Source organism: Lactuca virosa, chromosome 9, assembly GCF_052849685.1.
Source record: "Lactuca virosa cultivar CGN04683 chromosome 9, Lactuca_virosa_CGN04683_v6, whole genome shotgun sequence".
In the NCBI taxonomy this organism is placed as follows: domain Eukaryota; kingdom Viridiplantae; phylum Streptophyta; class Magnoliopsida; order Asterales; family Asteraceae; genus Lactuca; species Lactuca virosa.
The window spans coordinates 289,657,625-289,682,662 of NC_136434.1; the positions used below are offsets into that span (position 1 = coordinate 289,657,625).

At 40.3% G+C, this 25,038-nt stretch overlaps 1 protein-coding gene and 1 long non-coding RNA gene across 2 annotated transcripts; both read left to right on the top strand.

Moving 5' to 3' along the window:
• Positions 1–575: 575 nt before the first annotated feature.
• On the top strand, positions 576–5,616 carry LOC145140631 (uncharacterized). The gene is made up of 4 exons (XM_079074057.1): positions 576–1,550; positions 1,635–2,055; positions 4,143–5,536; positions 5,590–5,616. The coding sequence occupies exons 1-4, from the start codon at positions 576–578 to the stop codon at positions 5,614–5,616; spliced, it is 2,817 nt and encodes a 938-aa protein (XP_078930183.1).
• Positions 5,617–8,991: 3,375 nt separating this feature from the next.
• LOC145136886 (uncharacterized) lies at positions 8,992–9,362 on the top strand. Its single transcript, XR_013720758.1, has 3 exons — positions 8,992–9,041; positions 9,118–9,208; positions 9,289–9,362. It is a non-coding gene; the product is annotated as an uncharacterized LOC145136886 (long non-coding RNA).
• The last annotated feature ends 15,676 nt before the right edge of the window (positions 9,363–25,038 follow it).

The window sequence follows — 25,038 nt, forward strand, 5'->3', positions numbered from 1 at the left end:
TATCTTCTCTAATAAATGAAGGTTTTTTTTGCCACTTGTCATACTCTCATTCAATTTGCCAAATGTCATTTTGTGGTTATTTTGAATTAATTTTTTTTCCACATGTCATTTTATTAGTTTTTCTATTATTATATATATATTAAAGAAATGAAGGAAAGGAACAATAATCGTATCCTTATTTTGTCAAAATCGGCCCCTGAAGTTACATTAACTTTTTGTCCTTCTATTTTCCTTAAATTCCCACTTTACTCAATGTTCGGTATATTCTTCCTTCAGCCGTCCTCTTCTTTTTTCTGCTGGTCAGCGTTGAAGAATCGTCACTTTAATGTCTTTCCGGATTCTTCTGAACCGGCCACCACCTTCCACGTGTCTTATTCATCTTCATTTGCTTTTGGATCGTTGACCTTCATTTCATTTTCGCTGTCTTTTTCTTCCTTAGGCGTCATCTGCTTTGCGTTTCTCCACCTCGATCTTCCTTTCTGTAAGGTAAAGCGTGTCTTTTGTTTTGCGCTTCTTTCTTCCGTTGTCGTCTTCTCCGTTCCTTTATTGTGGTTGTGTGGTCGTCTACGTATAGCATGGCGGAAAGGGCCCGCGTCTTGATCGAGTATCGTGACGGTGCTTCGTCGTCCGGGGGTGTTCCTATCGGTGCTTCGTCGTCCGGGGGTGTTCCTATCGGTGGTCGATGGAAGTGCCCGCATCTTGATCGAGTATCTGTGCTTCCCCAGTATGGTGACTGTGGTGATTGTAGTTGGATATGTGAGTATTGTGGTGCATTTTTTTGGTATGTGGAAAGGGCTCTTAATATATCTACACTCGCCCACACAAGGTACACTCATTGCTGTCGAGGTGGGAGTGTCATTCTTCCATATCCTTCTACATTTCCACCTGAGTTTATTACCCTGTATGAAAGTCGAAATTTTTTAAAGGATATTAGGGCTTATAATAGTATGTTTTCTATGACCTCTTTTGGGGCTAATGTTGATGAAGAGGTGAATGATAGCCGGGGTCCATATGTTTTTAAGATATCAGGTCAGATCAGTCACAAGATTGGGTCGTTTTCTTCCGATCCTGTAAAAGGTCCCAGGTTTTTGCAACTTTATCTGTTTGATACAAACCATGAGGTTGAAAATCGTCTCAGAGCTTTTGATCGTCCTAGAGGGAAAAGTTTAGATCCTACTGTTGTCAAATTTCTGGTTGATTTCTTCAGTGCCAATAATGAATACGTTCGGACTTTCAAGACTGCAAAACAGATGGCAGAGGGAAGTAATTTGCAGTCATATGCAGTTCGACTGTTTAACAACATTCAGGACCGTAGGTATGATCTTCCCTTACCAGGGTCCCTGGGATGTATAGTGAGTGGCGATGACACAACATGTAACACATATGACATTATAATTCGTTCACAATCCGGTCGGCCCCAACGTATCAGTAAGCTCCATCCGAGTTACATGCCTTTACAGTACCCACTTTTGTTTCCATATGGTGAAGAAGGTTGGTCGCCCCGTTTGAGGCTTCGCAATCGGAGAGGCACGAGTGGTGAAAATCTTACTGTAAACATGTATTATGCCTATCATATCCATACACGTCAACATATCTGATCTCCAATTCTGAATGCATCATGGCTCTTCCAACAGTATTTGGTTGATGCGTATACATGTATAAAGGAAAGCCGTTTGGATTACATTGTAAAACATCAGGCAAATCTTCGTTCTGATTATGTTAGTGGACTCTATGATGCGCTTTCAAAGGGAGATAGGGAGGCGGGTGCCGTTGGGAAACGTGTATTTCTACCTGCGTCATTCACAGGTGGTCCCCGGTTCATGTACAGTCATTATTTAGATGCACTTTCCATATGTAGGGTGTATGAGAATCCACAATACTTTATCACGTTTACATGCAATGTAAAGTGGCCAGAGATCACCCGGTATATGGATACACATCGCCAAACCGATCTCCATAGTAGAGCGGATATCATTGCTCGGGTGTTCAATATCAAAGTTCATGAGTTTATCCGGTTTCTTAAGGAAGACAAAACATTTGGCGAAGTAGATGCATGTATGTTTTCCACTTGCCTCCTCATACAATTTTCATATGATGTTATGTGTACTTTGGTAGGTATAATGTATAAGGTACTATGAGATTTCCTGTTTTACCTGTCTGAACCTGCTTCATGTACACTATTTTTGTGCCCTGGAGGTAAATATAACTGAATTATTATTATTATTATTATTATTATTATTATTATTAATTTTTTGGTTTTTTTAATATATATTGTTATTATTTAATATGCTATGTATCTTGCTGTCAAATCAATTGATTTTTGTTGATTGTATGTTTTGTGGATGTTTGTCTTTCATTGTATATATTATATTCTCTGTGTTTCTTCCAAATTGTTATATATATGGATCTATCAAATTAGATGTTTCTACTGTTTTCAATTGTGTCATTGTACATGTATGCTAATTCAATTCCTTCAAATAAAGTTTAGTTCACCTTTTATAACATATGCACCTTCCTATTGACTTCATTGCTTTTTATAGATTCTCTTCATTTTCTATTTATGGTTTCTGTCTTACACCTGTTCTTTTGTGCCCTGGAGGTAAATATAACTGAATTATTATTATTATTATTATTAATTTTTTTCGTTTTTTTTAATATATTGTTATTATTTAATATGCTATGTATCTTGCTGTCAAAGCAGTTGATTTTTGTTGATTGTATGTTTTGTGGATGTTTGTCTTTCATTGTATATATTATATTCTCTGTGTTTCTTCCAAATTCTTATATATATGGATCTATCGAATTAGATGTTTCTAATGTTTTCAATTGTGTCATTGTACATGTATGCTAATTTAATTCCTTCAAATCAAGTTTTGTTCACCTTTTATAACATATGCACCTTCCTATCGACTTCACTGCTTTTTATAGATTCTCTTCATTTTCTATTTATGGTTTCTTTCTTACACCTGTTCTATGTGTTACCGTTTCTGCTCACTTTTGGTTCTATTTCCAGTTGTGGTCGAGTTTTGGTTTTATTGATTACTTTCATTTTCTATCTGTTCTCCGCAAATTACCCTTTCATAGATATGTTGCTGCTTTTAGTCTTATATGCAGCCCTTCGCTATCTGATATGTTCTTCAAACATTACCCCTGTATTGATAAGTTCATTCAGTTGTCACTGTGTTGTGATATGTATTTGTTTCTGTTTCTGTATACGCATCGTCATTGGATTAAATGTTGGCTCTATTTTCAGGAATCTTATTGGTTATTTATCAAAAAAATTTATCATAAAGAAATATTTAATTGAATTTTTAATTATTGTTATATGACGGGACCATGCTATAGTGGAAGTTGTATTTTCTTAATTATTTTTGTTTTCTATATGTTGTTCGAAAATTACCGCTGCATTCATACGTTGGTGCTCCTGCCACTGTACGTATCTATTTCTTATTCCTCACTTTTTTTAACTTCTTACATGTTCATTCCATGTGTGACATAGACTATGTAAATTTCTTAATTCATTGTCTGCTTCTCAGGTTCATACATATTTTCAAAGCTATGTATGTGTACATATGGTATCATTTCTACCCTTACGTGTACCATCTTCACTTTGTATACGTTTTTTCCAAATTACCATTGGATAGATAGTTTCCTGCTCCTATCGCTACATTCATATCTTTCTTATTGTCAACCTTTTATCACTTCCTACATATTCAATCCATATGTTATATAAACCATGTAAAATTCCTAATTTAGTACCATTTCTGTTTCTGTATATAGATTTTACAATCTGCATACATTAACATTCGTATGTTCTTCATACTTATTTTCGTGAGTTCATACATTTAAAGCTGATGACTGTCCACTTTTCCGTTTCATTTCTACCTGTGTCTTGAGTTTTTTTAGTCTCCCTTTCATAAAAACTTTAATTTGCCGCTGCACATATCGTTTTTATTATTTATTTATTTATTTAATATATATATATATATATATATATATATATATATTAATTTTTTTTTTGTGTTCTAAACAATATGAAATTACAATTTCTTTGTTATAGTGTTGTCTTCTATGTTGCTGTTTCTACTTCCCGTTATACACTGTCGTTGGTTTATGATTTACATATTTGTACATTATTGCAGATCTATACACCATTGAGTTCCAAAAAAGGGGTCTTCCCCATTGTCATATGTTACTCTGGGTATCTGCTGCCAACCGTATAAAAATTGGAAGTGATGTTGACAAGTATATCACAGCTGAGTTGCCAGATCCAATTAAGGAGCCAAAACTATACGAGACGATAACAACCTGCATGATCCATGGTCCATGTGGACCACTTAACCAAAAAGCTCCATGTATGAAAGAAGGCAAATGCAGCAAACACTTCCCTAAACCGTTTCTTGATGCTACGTTTTTTGACACAGATGGATATGTACGTTACAAACGTACGTCAACTATACGCCACACTACTGAATATGGACAGATTGTTGACAACGGATATGTTGTGCCCTATAATAAAAGGTTTTGCTCACGATTCTGTGCACATATAAATGTTGAGTATTGTGGTTGGAGCATGATGATCAAGTACCTATTTAAATATATTTCCAAAGGTGCAGATCGTGTCAGATACACTATCCAAAAGGAGGGATCTTCTGATGCATCACCCAGTTCAGTGCATACTGGTAATCATCACAGAACTGGAAATGAAGATTACCGTCCTATAAATGAGGTCCAATTTTTTTTGGATGGGCGGTATATATGTCCACATGAGGCGGCATGGCGGATATTGGACTTCCACATACATCATCGGCATCCACCTGTTCAGATTCTAACCGTTCATGAGGAAAATATGCAACAATTGGTGTTCAATGGAGACAGGTCAATACCCGAAGTATTATCTAATCCATATGCCAACATTACTACCCTGCTTGGGTGGTTCAAAAGCAATTCAGCGGACCCTGAAGGCCATGATTTGACATATCTGGACTATCCAAAAAATTACAAATGGGATAAGTCAAGTAAGTGTTGGGGTCGTAGGGTTTACGAATCATCAAAAGCGGTAGGCCGCCTTGTATTTGTACATCCGACTTCCGGTGATTTATTCTATTTACGGATGTTACTATGTCACCAAAAAGGATGTACATCATTTGAGGATTTACGTACTGTTGCTGGTACTGTCTATCCAACTTTCAGGGCGGCCTGTAATGCACTTAGATTAATAGGTGATGATATCGAGTGGTTGACATGTTTCACAGAAGCTTCAACATGGGCAAATGCATCACAGCTACGATCACTTTTCTGTCATCTACTGCTGTTCTGTGAGGTTAGCAATCCACTTTTGTTGTGGAATACTGCATGCGATAGGATGAAAGATGACTACTTACATACCCTTAGAGTCGAAGTACCAGATAAGACAATTACCTCTGCTGCTGAAATTGTTGAACATCAACTACTTCATGATTTAGATGACATGCTCCGTTCCGCTGTCCCATCTAAATCAATGGCATATTTTGTTCTTCCAGTTCCGTCAGTGAATGTGATTGGTGTTTTACAAAATCGACTGCTATTGGAAGAAATGAGTTATGATAGGGAAGCACTACTGAAACAGCACAATGATCAATTACCAAAGTTGAACAACGACCAACGATCAGTCTATGACAGAGTTGTTACTTCCATAGAGAATGAAACGCAAATATTAATGTTTGTTTATGGACACGGTGGTACTGGTAAAACATTCTTATGGACGACTATTCTTTCGTATCTGAGATCAATAGGCAAAATCGCTTTGGCTGTTGCTGCATCTGGAATCGCATCACTTTTGTTACCCTCTGGAACAACTGCACACTCAAGGTTCAAAATACCTATTGATTTAAACAACAAAAAGTCGTGTGATATAAAAAAGCGTACCTTCCTTGGAGATCTTATGCAACATACAACACTCATTATCTGGGATGAGGCACCAATGAGTGACAGAAGGTGTTTTGAATTTTTGGACCGTTCACTTAGAGATGTGCTAGACTGCGATGAAAAACCGTTTGGAGGCATATCAGTGCTTCTTGGTGGTGATTTCCGCCAAACTCTTCCTGTTCTACCAAAAAGTACACGTTCTGGAATTATAGCACTAACTCTACCAAGTTCATATTTATGGACATATTTTATAATTCACTTTTTACATACGAACATGAGACTAGAGTCCTCTAACACAATACCCCACGCCTCAATGACTTTATCAGACTTTGCCACATGGCTGCTAGCTATTGGTAATGGACATATAGGTGTGCCTGACAAAGATGACCCACATGACTCAAGTTGGATACAAATTCCATCTTCACTCCTAATATCACCTTCTCCCAATTCCCTACAAACCTTAATTGATTTTGTGTATGGGGATGGTGCACTTAATGAACCGACTGCCACACTGCTTTCAGCAAGAGCGATAGTTTGTCCCACAAATGATTCAACTGATGAGATAAACGGTCATGTTTTGAAAATGGTGGCAACAGGTGGCAGGATATACAATAGCACGGACACCATTCAGCCGAATGGGAAACACACATCGGACTTGGAAGGCCTCTATCCAATAGAATACCTGAACCACCTAACCTTTCCAGGAATACCACCACACGAGCTTCTACTTAAGGTAGACTGTCCAATAATGTTGTTAAGAAACATAAATCAGAGGGAAGGCTTATGCAATGGTACCCGTATGATTGTTTCACAATTGTTACCAACTGTTATTGAAGCGACAATCATAACAGGCACTTCGATTGGAAAACGTGTATACATACCACGCATAAAGTTCATACATAAGTCAGCAGATCTGCCATTCATCTTCTCACGAAAACAGTTTCCACTGAAAGTCTGTTACGCAATGACTATCAACAAGAGTCAAGGACAATCACTACGTAAGATTGGAATATATTTGTCACAGCCTGTCTTTGCACATGGACAGCTCTATGTTGCCCTCTCCCGAGCAACATCTCCAGATTCCATAAAGATACTAATAAACAGCAGTGGCACGACTAAAACCAACGAAACAAAAAATGTTGTCTTCAAAGATTTACTACGCAGAGTGACTTCAACCGAGATCTACAGTATCACTGCCTGTTATACCCTTCATCACCGTTACTACTTTTCATTTTATTCATATGTTCTTCAATGTTTGAACAATTTTTAAATGTTTATACAATATTTTTTTTCATCCAAATATCTTGCTTACCTCCGCACATTTCTTTATAATAGAAAACACAAACAAGTAATGACGAGTATCTCAGAACTCAAAGCTGAGGGTATCGGAGGCCCCTTACAAGTTAGAATACTACGCAAATGGAAACACGATGTCCGCCAATATGAGACGTGGTACCTGGTTGTTGACAGATTTGTAAGTTACCACCAAAATATATTACACTAAAAACAGGTTTCAAATTGCAATTTTTCAGCAAATGAAAGGTCTATCAAGAAAATTATTATTTATTAAAAATATAAGGAAAAGAGGTTTCGGATTTAAAATTTTCAACAAATTTGAAATTTGTATGAAGAAAATTCTTAATTATCACTCTTTAATATTGACAAACCAAACCGCTTTGTTGCTTAAAAAACACGTATGATTACCACACGATACAATTCTATAACAATAAAAACACATCTAATACCATTCAATCTAATGTTATAATAATCTGTTTCTACAGGGAGATGCAATTCAAATTCTTGGACAACGAACAAATCAGAGCTACATTGAATCTGTTTTCAATGTTTCAGAATGTTACATCATATCAGATTATAGCTGTCCTCAGTTAGACAAGTATCAAAAAGTTCTTGAAAATGAGTTCTATATTGATGTTGGTCTCAAGTCCATCATACAACCAATTCCAGACACAGTAACAGTTCCAAAAAGTTGGTTTCGCTTCGTATCAAAGTCAAATCTGATACAACTCGGAGAAACACCACCATACTATCTAGGTATTTATTAAAAACCTCGATATAACTGAAATGTAAATTTGTATTACTTATAATTTCTACAAAATACCATGGGAATCACTTTTGTACATCTGACAAAAAAAAATTTATTCATTTCATCCCAAATCTTAAAGGCAATAATCCAGGCCCATTATTGAAATACAGAATTCTAACTTTTCTAAAGCAAAACAGTATTTCCCATAATAAGTATCCATGATATAAAAAATTTAACCCAAAATTGTTCTTATTGGTCATTTCATAGTTTTTGGCCTTTTTCTTATTTGCCTCCAAACATCAACAGACGTATATTTGTTAGCTTTGAAATTAAACAAAAAATCAAAAAAAAACAAAAAAAAATGAAGGTGGGAAATAACCAATATGAACAATCTGGACATAAATGTTTTATATTATTCAAAGTGATTGTTCATATTTGGTTGGTAACTTTTTTTTTTTTTTAATTTCAAACTTGACAAATATACCCCTGTTGTTCTTTTGAGGCAAGGAACAAAAAGGGTAGAAACTGTGAATTGACAAATATGAACAATTTCGAGGTAAAGTGATTGTTCATATTTGGTTTTGTTACATACTTCCACTTACTTCTAAACAGACTTCAGTGGCGTTCTATCAAAGATAAGAGATTGCACGAAAGCAAATAGAGAACCATTTGTGTTGCTTATACTAACTGATGAAAGGTATACATACTAGTTATGAAACTACACTCATAAATTCTATCATCACCGCCTAACACCAAAAACAATTGAAATTCCATTAGTGGCAGTGAACTTGCAATCAATCTATGGAAAGAATGCATAACCAATCCACAGAAATTCAACCGTGCCTCCCTAGATCACCCATCTACAACAACGGTTGTTGCAGTAACAAACCTAAAACCATCAACATCCAATGGTACACTCCTCTGTATGGCTCCATATATATATGTATATATATATATATATACATCATATCCTCTAATATTCTTAATCACCAAATACGTTCTATGTAGGAGCATTACGGCACGGCTCATCATATGCTACACATATCTATGTCAATCCAGATATACCGGAGACAACATCACTCATAACTCTGTAAGTCACATAAATTACACAAATATGGTAGAATCCATATTATTTCAATTCTATACCAACAAGAACATGGTTTCAGATTCACAGGACCCTCAAGGCCGATACCAGCACTATCAGGAACTCCCTCAACCCTATACAACATGAAACTGAAAAACAGATCTGATCTACTGGTAACACAATATGAATAATATAAGTATATACAAATACAATCTCTTTCCCACTCTGACAACTATTTGCTTTTTATCTATAGGATAAAACATTCATAGTAGAAGCTTCAATCAAGGAATTTCACTTTCAAAACAGCTGGTACCAAACAACATGTCCAATCTGTAAAGATCCCATTTTCAGAAGAGGCGAACGGTGGTATTGCAGTGCACATGGACTCATTGAAAACCCAACCTACACGTAAGTATCTTCTCAAGCATACAGAAAACCATTATTCACCAACTATACTGCTTACAAGTTCTTTATATCAATAGATGCAAATTCACAGTCACCATTACCGACACTACAGACACCATACCTGCGGTTGTATCCGAAACAACGTCTCGGAAGCTGTTAAAATCATCACTTCAAAAGTTTATATCTGACAACCCGCTCACAAGCAGAAACAGCCTCCCTTACATCATCACTGATCAAAAAGAACAAACAAAAACAATGTGTATCCAAATGCTTAGGACATCAACAACCGACAACATCCGTTTCATAATAATTGACATCCAAGAATCAAGAATGCCATCAGAGACACCTGTCCCAACAACACCAGCCGTACCGCAGATGACAAGAATGCGACCAGATGACGGAACACCAGAGCCAAGCAGACCTCCTCGCCCTGTGGCACGCACTCTCACCTTCACTCCACCAGGTAAAAGTTGATGTACTGAAATAAAAAATAAACAACAAAATACCAAAACAAATACTAATACCTTTTCATTTCTCCTATCACAGGGCCACCACCACCAAAAAATCAAAAACGAACCACAAAATAGCAGATATCATGAAACAGCACTAAGAAATCCAACTTTTGTTTTGGACAATATGTTTATCTTTTGTAACAGACATGCTAAACAACTATCATATGTAATATAAACAATAATAAACAGACACCGTTTGCATGCTTCCACTTTTCCAAAATTTCACAAAAAACAACCTATACAAATGATACTTACATAACAATGTCATATTTAATATCACACTGATATAAGCGACATACTTATCCTACTCTATATTAATATGAATCACCACATATACAATTAAATAAATTTATATACAACAACAATTAACAATTTACAAACTACATCAATGAAAACAGATACCATAGGGTTAAAAGTAGTGTATTCAAATAGATATACATGCTACAAAGCATATTGAAGACAAGCCAGCTATTAATTTTGATTCTTATATTATCCCATTTTCCAAAACAAATATACCTCTTGTAGTCAAAGATTTCCCCAGATATTACTCATTTAATACCACACCCAAACCCAACAATCACATCTATCAAATAAAGGAAAAAAAGGTCACAGCCACCCTAATTCACTGCCTCTAATAAATACAATCCAACAACCACAATAATCTCCTATAAAATCATACACCAAAGATATCGACTTCTCCACCAAACACCAAACATACAACATGGAAGCGATCATGCAGAAACTTCAAGACCAACTCCAGACAATGAAGGAATCACTGGCAATCGTTCAAAGCACATACGAGACAAGGACAACTATGATAAAAGAAGCACCGGTCGACATGTCGTACACCCACATTGTCATCACGGACACCTTCATCAAAGACCTCGACCAAGACACCGTCATCATGCTGGACATGTTCGAAACGATGCAAGACAACATGAGTTCAGCAACAGACATCCGCAGGAAGATCATTCGAGACCATGAAGCACCGTGACGACAAATACCAGTCCAACACTTTTGTAATCAAATGTTCTATAGTCATCCTTTAATGGATCGACAGTTTTGTAATCGAATATCCTATAACAATCCAGTAATGAATGATAACTTTTGATGCTTATCCCCTAATATATTTATCTATTCTATAAACGAAATTTTCTGACCAAAACTTCTAACCGAGATCATATGCCGACATCAGGTCCCTCTGCCCCCCGCGAAGCGGGGGTTAGCAATCTAGTTTTAATAAATTCCATATAATATTTTAATGTAATAATTGCAATAAATAGATATCAATTTCATTAATAAACTTACCTTTTAATTTCAAAATTCCTTAAATTAAATCTCATTAATTTCTTTTCTTTATATAAATGATTTGTTTAAATTTAAAAGATAAAAAACATTTCCATTATAATAATTCATTATTTTTCTTATTTTCTTATAAATTCAAAGTTTTCAAATTGAACTTTATATTTAACTTTTTTTTTTAAAATTAACCCATGTAATACATGAGTCTCACAACTAAAATAAATCAAATTCCAAATCTTCTATCGGAGAAAGTCAACCAGAAGATGTAAGCTTATGTGCATATTTAGTATTTGGACACTTCTATCAAGAAAAAGAAAATGCAACGGCTATAGTTGCCAAGTGTGAATAAGTGATGTAACTTATAAGCGAATTTGGTAGTTGAGATTCATTTATTTCAAAATTAAAATGTTAAATTATACATACATGCATGCATGTATACATACCATTAATGTGTATACTTATGTACTTACATATATACAATAATACAAACTGATATAAACATATACTATACATATACATATAATAATAATAATAAAACTTAAGTGGCATCAAAATGAAAATTTCATAAATCGTTTTAACTTTAAACATGTAACTCTCCCCGTGAGATAGGGCATCGACGGCAGCGCCTGTTTTACGGAGTAATCGAACGGACCAGATTACATAGAGATTTGTTTTAAGCGTGAAAAGGATTTGGCTTTTGTCCGGCATCAACGGGCAAATTTGCAAAATTGTTTTATTTTTCTCCGTGCTGGTGGGACCTCCGTTAACGTGTGGGGCCACGTCCGTTTGAACACCCATTACGACTTCGTTTTGGTTCTCAACTCGGTAGAAAGAAACATATGGAGTCCCACTAATTATGTTTTCTTGATTTGCTTATGGGAATGAATTGGTACTATTTATTAATTACAAAAAATTAAATATTAATATTTTTATTTGTAGCAATTAATTGTTATAAGTTGGAATCTAAAAACGTCATTCTCTTGTCGACGTTCTTAGTGTCAAGATAAGTATGTAGACATTTGATTGTTGTTATTTTAATTTATAATAATTGGTTTTGTTTTAGCATAATTATTAAAGTTTAAAAAAGTGGGTATAGAATTGTTCTGTTCTTATAATGAAATAATTTTCATAGATAATATACAATATTCTAATTATCTTTAACTATAATCATACGATCATTTGTCACTGGTTTTGGCTTAATGGGTCCAATTAGAAAGATAGATATAATGATGAGCTACTTAGTAAAATAATTAAAATAATAATAATAATTCAAGTTCGCATATTACCCAAACCCAACGACTATTTTTTTTTCAAATTATATCATATAAAATGATAAGTGTTGATATGGAAACGAAAACATCTTGTAATTTGATGATTTAGGGTTATTTGATTGATCGGGTTAAAATATAGTTAGATTCAATCTTTTATCAAACCTAGTAAAAACATATTAGAACTTTTTAGTTACGGTATTAAAGAATCTAAATCTATTTAAATTAGACCCAACCTCTTACCAGATTAAATAAATATAAAAAAACCTTTAGTTTTTTTATTAAAAATATATCGTGAGAAGCATTAATTTAGTTGAACTAAATTATGACATATTGTTGAACTACTATATTTATGTAGCGGGGACTTCGTTAATTTTACAAACATTATTATAAATTCAATAATTTTTTTAAACAAAATCTCACAGTTTTGCCTTTCTTATATTTTAATTTTATATTTTTACTTAATTAGTATATCGTCCACCTTTGCACACGCTTCGATATGATAGGTGTCGATGACGGCAAATATATATTTTAGTTGAATTTGTAATATAAACCACAATAATACTTTAAAAAGAATTCACATTACTGACTTTTTTGTAGAAAGATACAAAAAAATTATCCCAAGCTAAAAACATGTGATTGTTCGACTTATTCTTGATCTATCATTTATCTAACACTTCCCCGTTAATTGGATCCTTGTAGACAAAGTCCATATTGGTTTGATTGTTTTGGCACTCTAGACAATATTTGAAGTATGTGGTAGTTGTGTCTAGGGTGAAATTTTCGTTACAAAATGGAACAAAGCGATCTTTGTTTATGCCACAAAGAAATCCATAATGTCGAAATCTTGATAAAGCTTGACCAAGACAATCAAAATTTATTGTTTCAAAATAAGCTCGTAAATCCTCTTTAAAAATTTTCCAAGTTACTACACAACCTTCGTCCTCGTTACTTCAATGCATTTATTGCTACCATTGATTTGCTTCTCCTTCAAGGTGGAAAGCTGTTACAGCTACCTTTTGATCACCAATAAGAAACCCTACTCATCCATTCCAAAGGGTGTTTTCTAAAGAATTTTGGAAACTCCAACCTTGCCATCTTTAAAGATAAAATTCACAATTCTCCGTCATTATTCTTTATATTTGAACAAAAAGACCATTATTGCCCACCTTTTTTGCTAGGGCTTTTTCATTGAAAGAAAATTTTGCTAAAGTTCGTTGATGGTTTTCTTTAAATGGTTAAACTTATCGGTTACGCATATCTTATAACATCCTCTAAAATGAATGAGATTGTGATTAGTAAATAAATAATTATTGAGAAAATAAATAATATTTTTAAGTTTTGAGATTTTATATAAATTATAAATAGAAAAATGAGAGGATGGTCTAAAAGTGTCAAAATGACCAAACTTTCCGTAACTAGCATCGACTTAGTGAAAGGAAGAAAATGATAGATTAAGTGATGAAACCGGGCTTGTTGTTAACTTGGAGAGTTTACTTAAAAGTTTATAGCAAATGCTGACACAATTTGGAAATAAGAAACTAAAAAGGCCATTTATACCAAATGACCATTTATATATAAGCTACTAACAACTATTGTAACGTCTCAAAATATGGTCCAAAAATTTCATTTTCAATTTAAATAAAACAGTATTCCAAAAACATTATCCATACAACCAAATGAAAATAAGTGTATCAAACATCATATCAATCAAAGTAATATCTCAAAAGCTGAATCCATATGGTGTGTGCGATGCAGTCAACCCGAGCTCTTCCCCTTGGAACCAGAAGTACCTGAAACATAAACTGAAAACCGTAAGCACAAAGCTTAGTGAGTTCCCCAAACTACCCTATACCATACATAATAAATCACATACCGGGTCTTCGCCCTCCACCGGGCCCCGCCCGACATCGAGTCCCCCTTGGTATATAAATTTGTTATCTTAGGCCCCGCCTGACATAGGCCCCCGCCCACTATACACATACAACACACACACACACACACACACACTGTAACGCCTCGATTCTCAGGTATTGTTTAAATAAGAATTTAATTGGTGTCAAGGCCTACTCGACGAGTTGGTTGCCCTACTCGTCGAGTAGCAACGGGTTTGTACGCGTGTTTAGTGACCTACTCGCCAAGTCCATGAAGGGACTTGACGAGTAGGAGCTGGCAGAGGAAACCCTAAATCCCGGGGTTTTGCACCCTATTTAAGGAAGCATAAGCCTCCTTTGGCCTCTTTACAGTTCTAGAGAGCTCTTAAGAAACCCTAATTTGTGTGGTGCTCTATTGTGTGTGTATTAAGCTTGGGAGGAAGATCTTTGGAGAAAAGGAACTTGGAAGGCAAGGGAATTGGAGCAAGGAAAGTGTGGGAATCAGAATCTACCTCAGTTAGCATCTTCCAGAGGTATCAAGTCGCCACCTTTACTTCTTTTCCCTTCTAGATCTCTTTTTGGTTGAGTTTGGGGCTTTTTATGGATCTTTGAGTTGATAAGGTGGACTATGGGCTAGTTCTGAAGTTGTAACTTCAGATCTGGACCCTTCTTAAGTCCTAGAGTCAGAAAGTTTCTGGTTTGGACGTGAATGAAGCCTTCCTTGGGTAGGAAACCCCCATTTCGGGCTTGGATTGGACATCTGGAGCCTTTATAGCTATGCATGCACGTAAAGTTTGCAACTTTACGTGAAAAGCATGCCTTAGAAGCTTGGATCTGTAGTTTGGAGCCGCTGCATGGCTCAAATGAGTCTGTATGGCAAAAAAGACTGAAGGGACTCAGCGAGTCGCATGGTCGACTCGGCGAGTCATATGAAGATAGGCATGAACTCGGTGATTTGGAAGAACAACTCGGCGAGTCCAATGAAGATTGCCGTAGACTCGACGAGTGGATGAACAACTCGGCGAGTCGGATGAGGTTGCCCCAACTTATGTATGCGCGGGTAACTGTCGAGTTATAAGAAGGAAGCTCGACGAGTGGCCTTAGGGTCTCGATCGTAAACCAAAGGAACTCGACGAGTCACTTAGGTGACTCGGCGAGTGGGTTGGTACTTAGAGGAACTCGGCGAGTAGCCGGGAGTACTCGGCGAGTCAAGGTCAACATGGACTGTTGACCTTGACTGATGACTTTGACTTTGACCAGGATTGATTAGTTGGCTTATGGGTATGATTATACTGTGGTAATAGGTGGTGGAGTTTGTGGCAGTGATCCGAGGGTTGAAGTTTATCTACCGAGTCGACATCTGCAAGGTGAGTTATCCTCACTATATCGATAGGTTCTAAGGCACCAAGGCCGACCCTTTAGTTGTTATCGTTATGGTATGTTGCATGTGGATATGATCTGTTAGATCAGAATCAGGATAGACAGTATGTTATGCTCTTATGATCCGTAGGGATTGATATGTTAGTGACCTGCTAGGTCAGTGCTCTAGTTATGAAAGATTGATATGTTTGGTAATCAGTGAGATAGATATGTTCGATGTTTGTATATGCCAGTAAACGTTAGTTATGCGTACATGGTTATTTTCTTGTTGTTTGGGTTGAGGCGGTCCTGCTTTGTGCTGAAGGCCAACACACCCTATGAGCGGTCCGGGAGACTATAGGCCCACGTGGCGGTCCAGTCATGTCGAAGGCTCGGTATAGATTCAGTTGGACTGTAGGCCCTGTAGGGCGGTCCAGTCAGGCCGATGGCCCAGTACGCATGTTGATTGATTGGTTATTACGGATATGGTATTATCAGTGTGGTATTGGTATTTTGGGGGTAGCTCACTAAGCCCTCGGGCTTACAGTTTCAGTTTATTGTTTCAGGTACTTCAGGAGTTCATGGCAAGGCGAAGGCGTGACCGTACCGCTCCTCATCCTTATGATCTGGCTTTTGGGACACTCTGATTGAATAATGAATTGAAAACATTTTTGTAAAACAATACTACTTGGGTTTTATTTATGTTTGAAAAGTTTAAATTTGGCGTACATTTTTGGATGTGACAAGTTGGTATCAGAGCCTTGGTTTGAGTGAATTGGGGAAAACACACGTGTGAACCCAGTCTCAAATCAAGGAAATTTTCGGAATAAATTCTAAAATGGTTTTCAAAATAAAGGATGGAGGATGCAGAGGGTACGATCAGCCGGAGCCTGTAAGTAAACCCCAAAATACCATACAGTTATTATGATATGTTAGAACAGCATGCTAGTGCTAGGCTAGGGATCTTCAGGAATCGCATGATAGACTTGCCTGATTATATGATGCCTACTAGCCTAGGGTTTCTTGTATATGGAATTGACATCATTACTGTAGTCGTTAGTGTAGGCGTCACGGCCGTGCGTAATCAAGATCTTATAGCCTGAGAATGTTTGATCCAGTCTACGGATAGGATTGGGTATTCGAAAGTCTATTAGGTCCAGTGTTATGTGCGACTAGCCTGCACTAGCACTGCAGGGGTTGATGGAAGTTTCATGGATGTGTGGGTTGTGAGGAGCTGTGGGATCAGTTGTGGGATAGGCGATGTTTCCCTAGGAGTAAGGGTTGAGCGCATAATATGTTGATGATAGTGTTAGGGTGTTGTGGTGATACTTGAGACAAATATGGGTAGGTGTGGAAGGTAGTATGGGCTCGTACTACTGAAAGCACAGGACCCATACGCGTAGCAAGGAAGTCACAACCCCTAGGGTTTGTGGGTTTTGGTCTCCCAATATTATGTTATTATCTGATGACTTGAATATATATTTCAGTATGGTGGTGACGAGACGTGTTGCTACTGGATCCGGATCAGGATCAGGATTAGGATCGGGAGACGGAGGGTCAGAGGTGCTGATAGCACCTGAGCCCGTGGTACAGATAGGGACAGAGGAGTTGGATGCCAGGATCCGAGAGATTATACACGACGAGATTGCCGCAGCGTTCCGAGCGCAGCTGCCAGAGATGTTTGGGTCGATTAAGACCGCGATGGTGGAGTACTTTGATGAGCGTTATGCAGCTCTAGCAGAGACAGCTGCCGCTGCAGCCACTTAGGCTGTAACTGCGGCAGGGGTTGGAGGAGGAGCCGGCAGGGCTTTCCAGTACCGGGACTTCGATAACACGAAGCCCCCGACGTTTGATGGTACACAGGATGCGATCAGGGCTATGAGGTGGTTATCTGACGTGGAGGGATGTTTCTTCACGTGTTCATGTCCTGCTGACCATAAGGTCAGGTGTGCCCTGAACCTGTTGAGGCTTGGGGCAAAAAACTGGTGGAGATTGACGACAGGGTCGTACACTGATGATCAGCGAGCTGCTGTTACTTGGGAGCAGTTCCGGGATATGTTCCGCACCCGCTATGTTCCACGCGTTGAGCGGGAGCGACTTGCTCATGAGTTTTTGACATTGAGACAGGATGGGGAGTCAGTGATGGAGATCACTCGTATGTTCACGGAGAGGGCTATGTTCTGCCCGGAGTTTGCTTCAGAGCAGTATCAGATGACTCGTTATTTGAGTGTGCTCAAGACTGATATTCGACAGGTTGTTGCTACGCAACGTTGTGAGACTCTTTTGGATCTTCAGGAAGCCGCAAGGCGGCGCGAGTTGGAGATAGAGCTGCAGTTGAAGGAGCAGCGTCAGGTTCAGGCACAGTCGCAGCCGGCACCTAAGCGGTCCAAGACTGCTGATACTCGGACCGGGGGTCAGCAGAGCCGCACTTGTGGAAAGTGTGGCAGGGGTCATTCAGGGATTTGTCGAGGAGGAGGTGGTTGCCACAAATGTGGTAAGGAGGGGCACTATGCCAGGGACTGTCACCAGTCCGCCCCTCCAGCAGATATGAGGATTTGTTATCATTGTCATCAGGTTGGTCACATGAAGACCAACTGCCCGCAGCTCGCCGCCAAGCCGGCGCTGGGATCCGCACCGGCTACTTTGAGGATTGGGGATGGGAGGCCAGTCAAGGCGGAGCCTCCGAAGGCTCAGGGGCGCGCCTTCCAGCTCACGGCCGAGGAGTCCAAGGCAGCACCGGATGTGGTTGCTGGTATGTTTCTGTTGTCTGTTTCAGTCATTTTATCTATGTTGTGCTTATCGTTGGTACCTGTGTTTAGGTACGTTTTTAGTAAACTCTTTGCCTGCATTGGTTTTATTTGACTCGGGGGCGAGTCGGTCGTTTGTATCTCAGACTTTCAGTAGAGAGTTCAGTGTGTCGGTAGATGAGCTTGAGTGTCCGTTGCGAGTTTCGATCGCCAACGAGCACGGGATTTCTGCTTCTTCGGTTTACCAGAGATGCGAGCTGGATATTTTCGGGGTATCATTCCTGATAGATTTGATTCCTATTCCCATGGGGGAAGTATGTGTGATCGTAGGGATGGATTGGCTTAGCCGGTTTGGCGCCATGATCGACTGTGAGGGACATCGAGTAGTAGTTCGAACCCCAAGTGGGGGAGAACTGGTGGTATATGGTGAGGGCACCAGAGTAGGATCAGGGTTTTGTTCGGCCGCCAGGGCTCGACAGTACATTCAGCACGGATGTGCAGGTTATTTAGCGTATGTGGTGGACACGCGGGTCAGGGATCAGACTTCGGTTTTAGAGGTCCCGGTGGTTAGAGAGTTTGCTGACGTGTTTCCAGAGGAGTTACCTGGAGTGCCTCCGGAGAGACAGGTGGAGTTCAGGATTTATCTGGTGCCGGGTGCGGCCCCTATCGCTAAGGCGTCGTACCGACTGGCACCGCCAGAGATGCAGGAGTTGTCATCTCAGCTGCAGGAGCTGCTGGGTAAGCAGTTTATTCGTCCGAGTAGTTCCCCATGGGGAGCGCCGATCCTCTTCGTCAGGAAGAAGGACGGTTCGCACAGGATGTACATCGACTACAGGTAGTTGAACAAGCTGACGGTGAAGAACCGTTATCCACTCCCAAGGATAAATGATCTTTTCGATCAGCTGCAGGGTGCATCTTGGTTTTCCAAGATCGACTTGAGATCTGGGTATCACCAGGTCAGGGTGAGGGAGGAAGGCGTGGAGAAGACCGTGTTTCGGACTCGTTATGGTTATTACGAGTTCGTGGTGATGCCTTTTGGGCTCACCAACGCGCCAGCAGTATTCATGGATTTGATGAATCGAGTCTGCAGACCGATGCTCGATCGCTCGGTCATTGTGTTCATAGATGATATCTTGGTGTATTCCAAGACCCGAGAGCAGCACGAGGAGCACCTCAGGGAGCTGCTAGAGGTTCTGCGACGAGAACGGGTGTATGCCAAGTTCTCGAAGTGTGAGTTTTGGTTACGAGAGGTCCAGTTCCTCGGACATCTCGTTAACCAGGAGGGGATTTTGGTCGACCCAGCCAAAGTCGAGGCGGTTATGCAGTGGGAGATTCCGAAATCTCCCTCCGACATCAGGAGTTTCTTGGGATTAGCAGGGTACTACCGGAGATTTATTCGAGATTTTTCCTAGGTTGCAGTACCTCTCACTCATCTAACGAGGAAGGGGGTGGATTTCTGGTGGGGCCCTGAGCAACAGAGGGCGTTTGAGACCCTCCGACGATGTTTGTGTGAGGCGCCAGTGTTGACGCTCCCCGAGGGAGTCGAGGATTTCGTAGTAGTTTGTGATGCGTCCATCACAGGTCTGGGGGCGGTCCTCATGCAGAGGGGACGGGTGATAGCCTATGCATCGCGACAGCTGAAGCCGCATGAGACGAGATACCCTATGCACGATCTTGAGTTGGGAGCGGTGATTTTCGCTCTCAAGATTTGGAGGCATTATCCGTACGGGGTACGATGTACTATATACACAAATCACAAGAGTTTGAGGCACATCATGGATCAGCCGAACCTGAATATGAGGCAGCGCAGGTGGCTGGATGTAGTCAAGGACTATGGTTGTGAGATCCTTTACCATCCTGGTAAAGCGAATGTGGTTGTGGATGCTTTGAGCCGCAAGTCAGCTGGGTCTTCTACCCCGGCAAGGTGTATGAGGATATCGGTGGATTCCCCGCTTGTGAGCTTGATTAGGGATGCTCAGGTCGAGGGCATGAGACCAGAAAACTGGAAGATGGAGCGGATTAAGGGCGAGAACGCCCGGTTTGTCCAGGATGGCCGCAGATTATTGACCCGACACGGTCGGGTTTGGGTTCCGATGTCCGGAGGGGTCCGACAGATAGTGATGGAGGAGGCTCATAAGTCTCACTTTTCTATACACCCGGGGGCCACCAAGATGTACCGGGATTTGAGTTTGAGCTACTGGTGGCCGCGCATGAAGTGAGAAATCGCTTGGTACGTCGAGAGGTGCTTGACTTGTAGGATGGTCAAGGCCGAGCATCAGAGGCCGCATGGTAAACTGCAGCCCCTGGAGATTCCTATGTGGAAATGGGAACAGATCACGATGGACTTTATTACGAAGTTGCCGAGAACGGCGAAGGGGCTTGATGCTATATGGGTCATCGTGGATCGATTGACCAAGAGTGCCCATTTCTTGGCCATACGGGAGAGTTCGTCGGCTGAGAGATTGGCCGATATGTACGTCAGCGAGGTTGTCTCTCGCCATGGGGTTCCAGTCTCCATTGTCTTCGATCGGGATGTCAGGTTTACTTCCCGTTTTTGGCAGAAGTTCCACGAGGAACTGGGTACGCGGCTGCACTTTAGTACAGCATTCCATCCGCAGACTGACGGTCAGAGCGAGCAGACCATTCAGACCCTCGAGGATATGTTGAGGGCGTGTGTTATTGATTTCGGTGGGAGCTGGGATTCTCACCTACCGCTGGTAGAGTTCGCCTACAACAACAACTATCATTCCAGTATTGGTGCCGCACCTTTTGAGCTGTTGTATGGTCGGAGATGTAGAACCCCGGTCTGTTGGGGTGAAGTTGGACACAGAGTGATGGGTCGGACAGAGGTAGTCTTGCAGACTACCGAAAAGATCCAGCAGATCAGACAGCGGCGGCAGACCGCTCAGAGTCGGCAAAAGAGTTACGCTGATAGACGTCGATCGGATTTAGAGTTTCAGGTTGGTGACATGGTACTTCTAAAGGTCTCGCCCTGGAAGGGTGTGATCCGCTTTAGGAAGAGGGGAAAATTGGGTCCCCGTTATATTGGGTCATTCAGGATTATTGCCAGGGTTGGCAAGGTGGCTTATAGGCTTGAGCTACCGGAGGAGCTCAGCCGAATTCATAGCACGTTCCATGTTTCGCAATTGCGGAAGTGTATTATGGATCAGGAGGCAATAGTATTGATGGATGATATTCAGGTCGATGAGCGCCTGAATTACATGGATAGGCCTGTAGCCATCTTGGAAAGGAAGAAGAAGGTTTTGCAGAATAAAGAGATACCTTTGGTAAAAGTGTAGTGGGAGCATCGGAGAGGATCCGAGTGGACGTGGGAGCCGGAGGCGGAAATGCGGGAGCATTACCCGTCATTGTTTATTCCAGCAGACTTCGAGGGCGAAGTCTAGTTCAAGTGGGGGAGAATTGTAACGCCCCGATTCTCAGGTATTGTTTAAATAAGAATTTAATTGGTGTCAAGGCATACTCGACGAGTTGGTTGCCCTACTCGTCGAGTAGCAACGGGTTTGTACGCGTGTTTAGTGACCTACTCGCCGAGTCCATGAAGGGACTCGACGAGTAGGAGCTGGCAGAGGAAACCCTAAATCCTGGGGTTTTGCACCCTATTTAAGGAAGCATAAGCCTCCTTTGGCCTCTTTACAATTCTAGAGAGTTCTTAAGAAACCCTAATTCGTGTGGTGCTCTATTGTGTGTGTATTAAGCTTGGGAGGAAGATCTTTGGAGAAAAGGAACTTGGAAGGCAAGGGAATTGGAGCAAGGAAAGTGTGCGAATCAGAATCTACCTCAGTTAGCATCTTCCAGAGGTATCAAGTCGCCACCTTTACTTCTTTTCCCTTCTAGATCTCTTTTTGGTTGAGTTTGGGTCTTTTATGGATCTTTGAGTTGATAAGGTGGACTATGGGCTAGATCTGAAGTTGTAACTTCAGATCTGGACCCTTCTTAAGTCCTAGAGTCATAAAGTTTCTGGTTTGGGCGTGAATGAAGCCTTCCTTGGGTAGGAAACCCCCATTTCGGGCTTGGATTGGACATTTGGAGCCTTTATAGCTATGCATGCACATAAAGTTTGCAACTTTACGTGAAAAGCATGCCTTAGAAGCTTGGATCTGTAGTTTGGAGCCGCTGCATGGCTCAAATGAGTCTGTATGGCAAAAAGGACTGAAGGGACTCGGCGAGTCGCATGGTCGACTCGGCGAGTCATATGACTATAGGCATGAACTCGACGATTTGGAAGAACAACAAGGCGAGTCCAATGAAGATTGCCGTAGACTCGACGAGTGGATGAACAACTCGGCGAGTCGGATGAGGTTGCCCCAACTTATGTATGGGCGGGTAACTGTCGAGTTGTAAGAAGGAAGCTCGACGAGTGGCCTTAGGGTCTCGATCGTAAACCAAAGGAACTGTAAGTGACTCGACGAGTGGGTTGGTACTTAGAGGAACTCGGCGAGTAGCCGGGAGTACTCGGAGAGTCAAGGTCAACATGGACTGTTGACCTTGACTGATGACTTTGACTTTGACCAGGATTGATTAGTTGGCTTATGGGTATGATTATACTGTGGTAATAGGTGGTGGAGTTTGTGGCAGTGATCCGAGGGTTGAAGTTTATCTACCGAGTCGACATCTGCAAGGTGAGTTATCCTCACTATATCGATAGGGTCTAAGGCACCAAGGCCGGACCTTTAGTTGTTATCGTTATGGTATGTTGCATGTGGATATGATCTGTTAGATCAGAATCAGGATAGACAGTATGTTATGCTCTTATGATCCGTAGGGATTGATATGTTAGTGACCTGTTAGGTCAGTGCTCTAGTTATGAGAGATTGATATGTTTGGTAATCAGTGAGATAGATATGTTCGATGTTTGTATATGCCAGTAAACGTTAGTTATGCGCACATGGTTATTTTCTTGTTGTTTGGGTTGAGGCGGTCCTGCTTTGTGCTGAAGGCCAACACACCCTATGAGCGGTCCGGGAGACTGTAGGCCCACGTGGCGGTCCAGTCATGCCGAAGGCTCGGTATAGATTCAGTTGAACTGTAGGCCCTGTAGGGCGGTCCAGTCAGGCCGATGGCCCAGTATGCATGTTGATTGATTGGTTATTACGGATATGGTATTATCAGTGTTGTATTGGTATTTTGGGGGTAGCTCACTAAGCCCTCGGGCTTACAGTTTTCAGTTTATTGTTTCAGGTACTTCAGGAGTTCATGGCAAGGCGAAGGCGTGACCGTACCGCTCCTCATCCTTATGATCTGGCTTTTGGGACACTCTGATTGAATAATGAATTGAAAACATTTTTGTAAAACAATACTACTTGGGTTTTATTTATGTTTGAAAAGTTTAAATTTGGCGTAAAGTTTTGGATGTGGCACACACACACACACACACACACATATATATATATATATATATATATATATATATATATATATATATATATATATATATATATCATATAATCATGCTGACACATATAATGATCATAAAACAATAACACATGGTTTCAGTCATCGGGCCTCGCCCGGCTTCGAGCCCCGCCCGGTATACATAGCAGCACATAACACATGCAAGGGTCACACAGACTCCTAGCATCCTAACATAAAGAATAAGGGTCGACATTGGTGCCTTAGACTCGCTATACCCAGTAAGGAAACTCACCTCGACTGTTGACTCTCACTGAAAAATCCCTGGCTGCCGCTCCAATGAATCCCTGAGCTAATCAATACCAAAACAACACCAATTAACATTTGGGTTCCAATCCATAACCATAAGTCAAACAATCCATACTTGGGGTAAAAAGACCCTTTTACCCCTCACCTAGTTTGGCCCAAGGCTAAGGCCCAAACTCAAAATCTAAAAAGCCCAAAACCAATTAATCATTTAAGGCCCACTTATGGCCTAATTTTCCAAATTGGTCCCAAACCCCTTCATTGGCCTTACCCTAAAGCCTAAAAAAAATTTCTAGTCCAAAATACTTGTACTCAGAAGGACCAACAAGAAACCAAGCATCCAAGCCCAATAAAATGGTCAAAACTTGAAACCCAAAATGCTAAGCCCAATAGATTGAGTACGTGGGGCGTACTCAGCTATACGCTAAGCGTACTTGCTAAATGGATTGTACGTCGTACGTACAGACTTGTACCCCTAGCGTACTTGCTAAATGGATTGTACGTCGTACGTACAGAATTGTACCCCTAGCGTACTCACCCAATAAGCCAAAATTCCACATTAAGCACTTAATGCTTAAGACCAGAAGCCCCAACCATAGATCCAAGTCCTAAGAAGCATCTATAATCATAAAGCCACTGACTTTGTGACTTTACATCCCCCATAAAGACCCAACTTCAAAATATAACACCCTACTTTCATTAAATGGACATAAAATCATGCATGGATGGATCTAATGTTGGATTAGGTGTCTAAGCCCATAACTATAATTGGTATGTACTTGACCCGAGAGTAGCATGGTCCATTTGAGTTGCATATCACGAGGACAATTTGATAGGATGGACTTTTGAGAAGAGGTTAT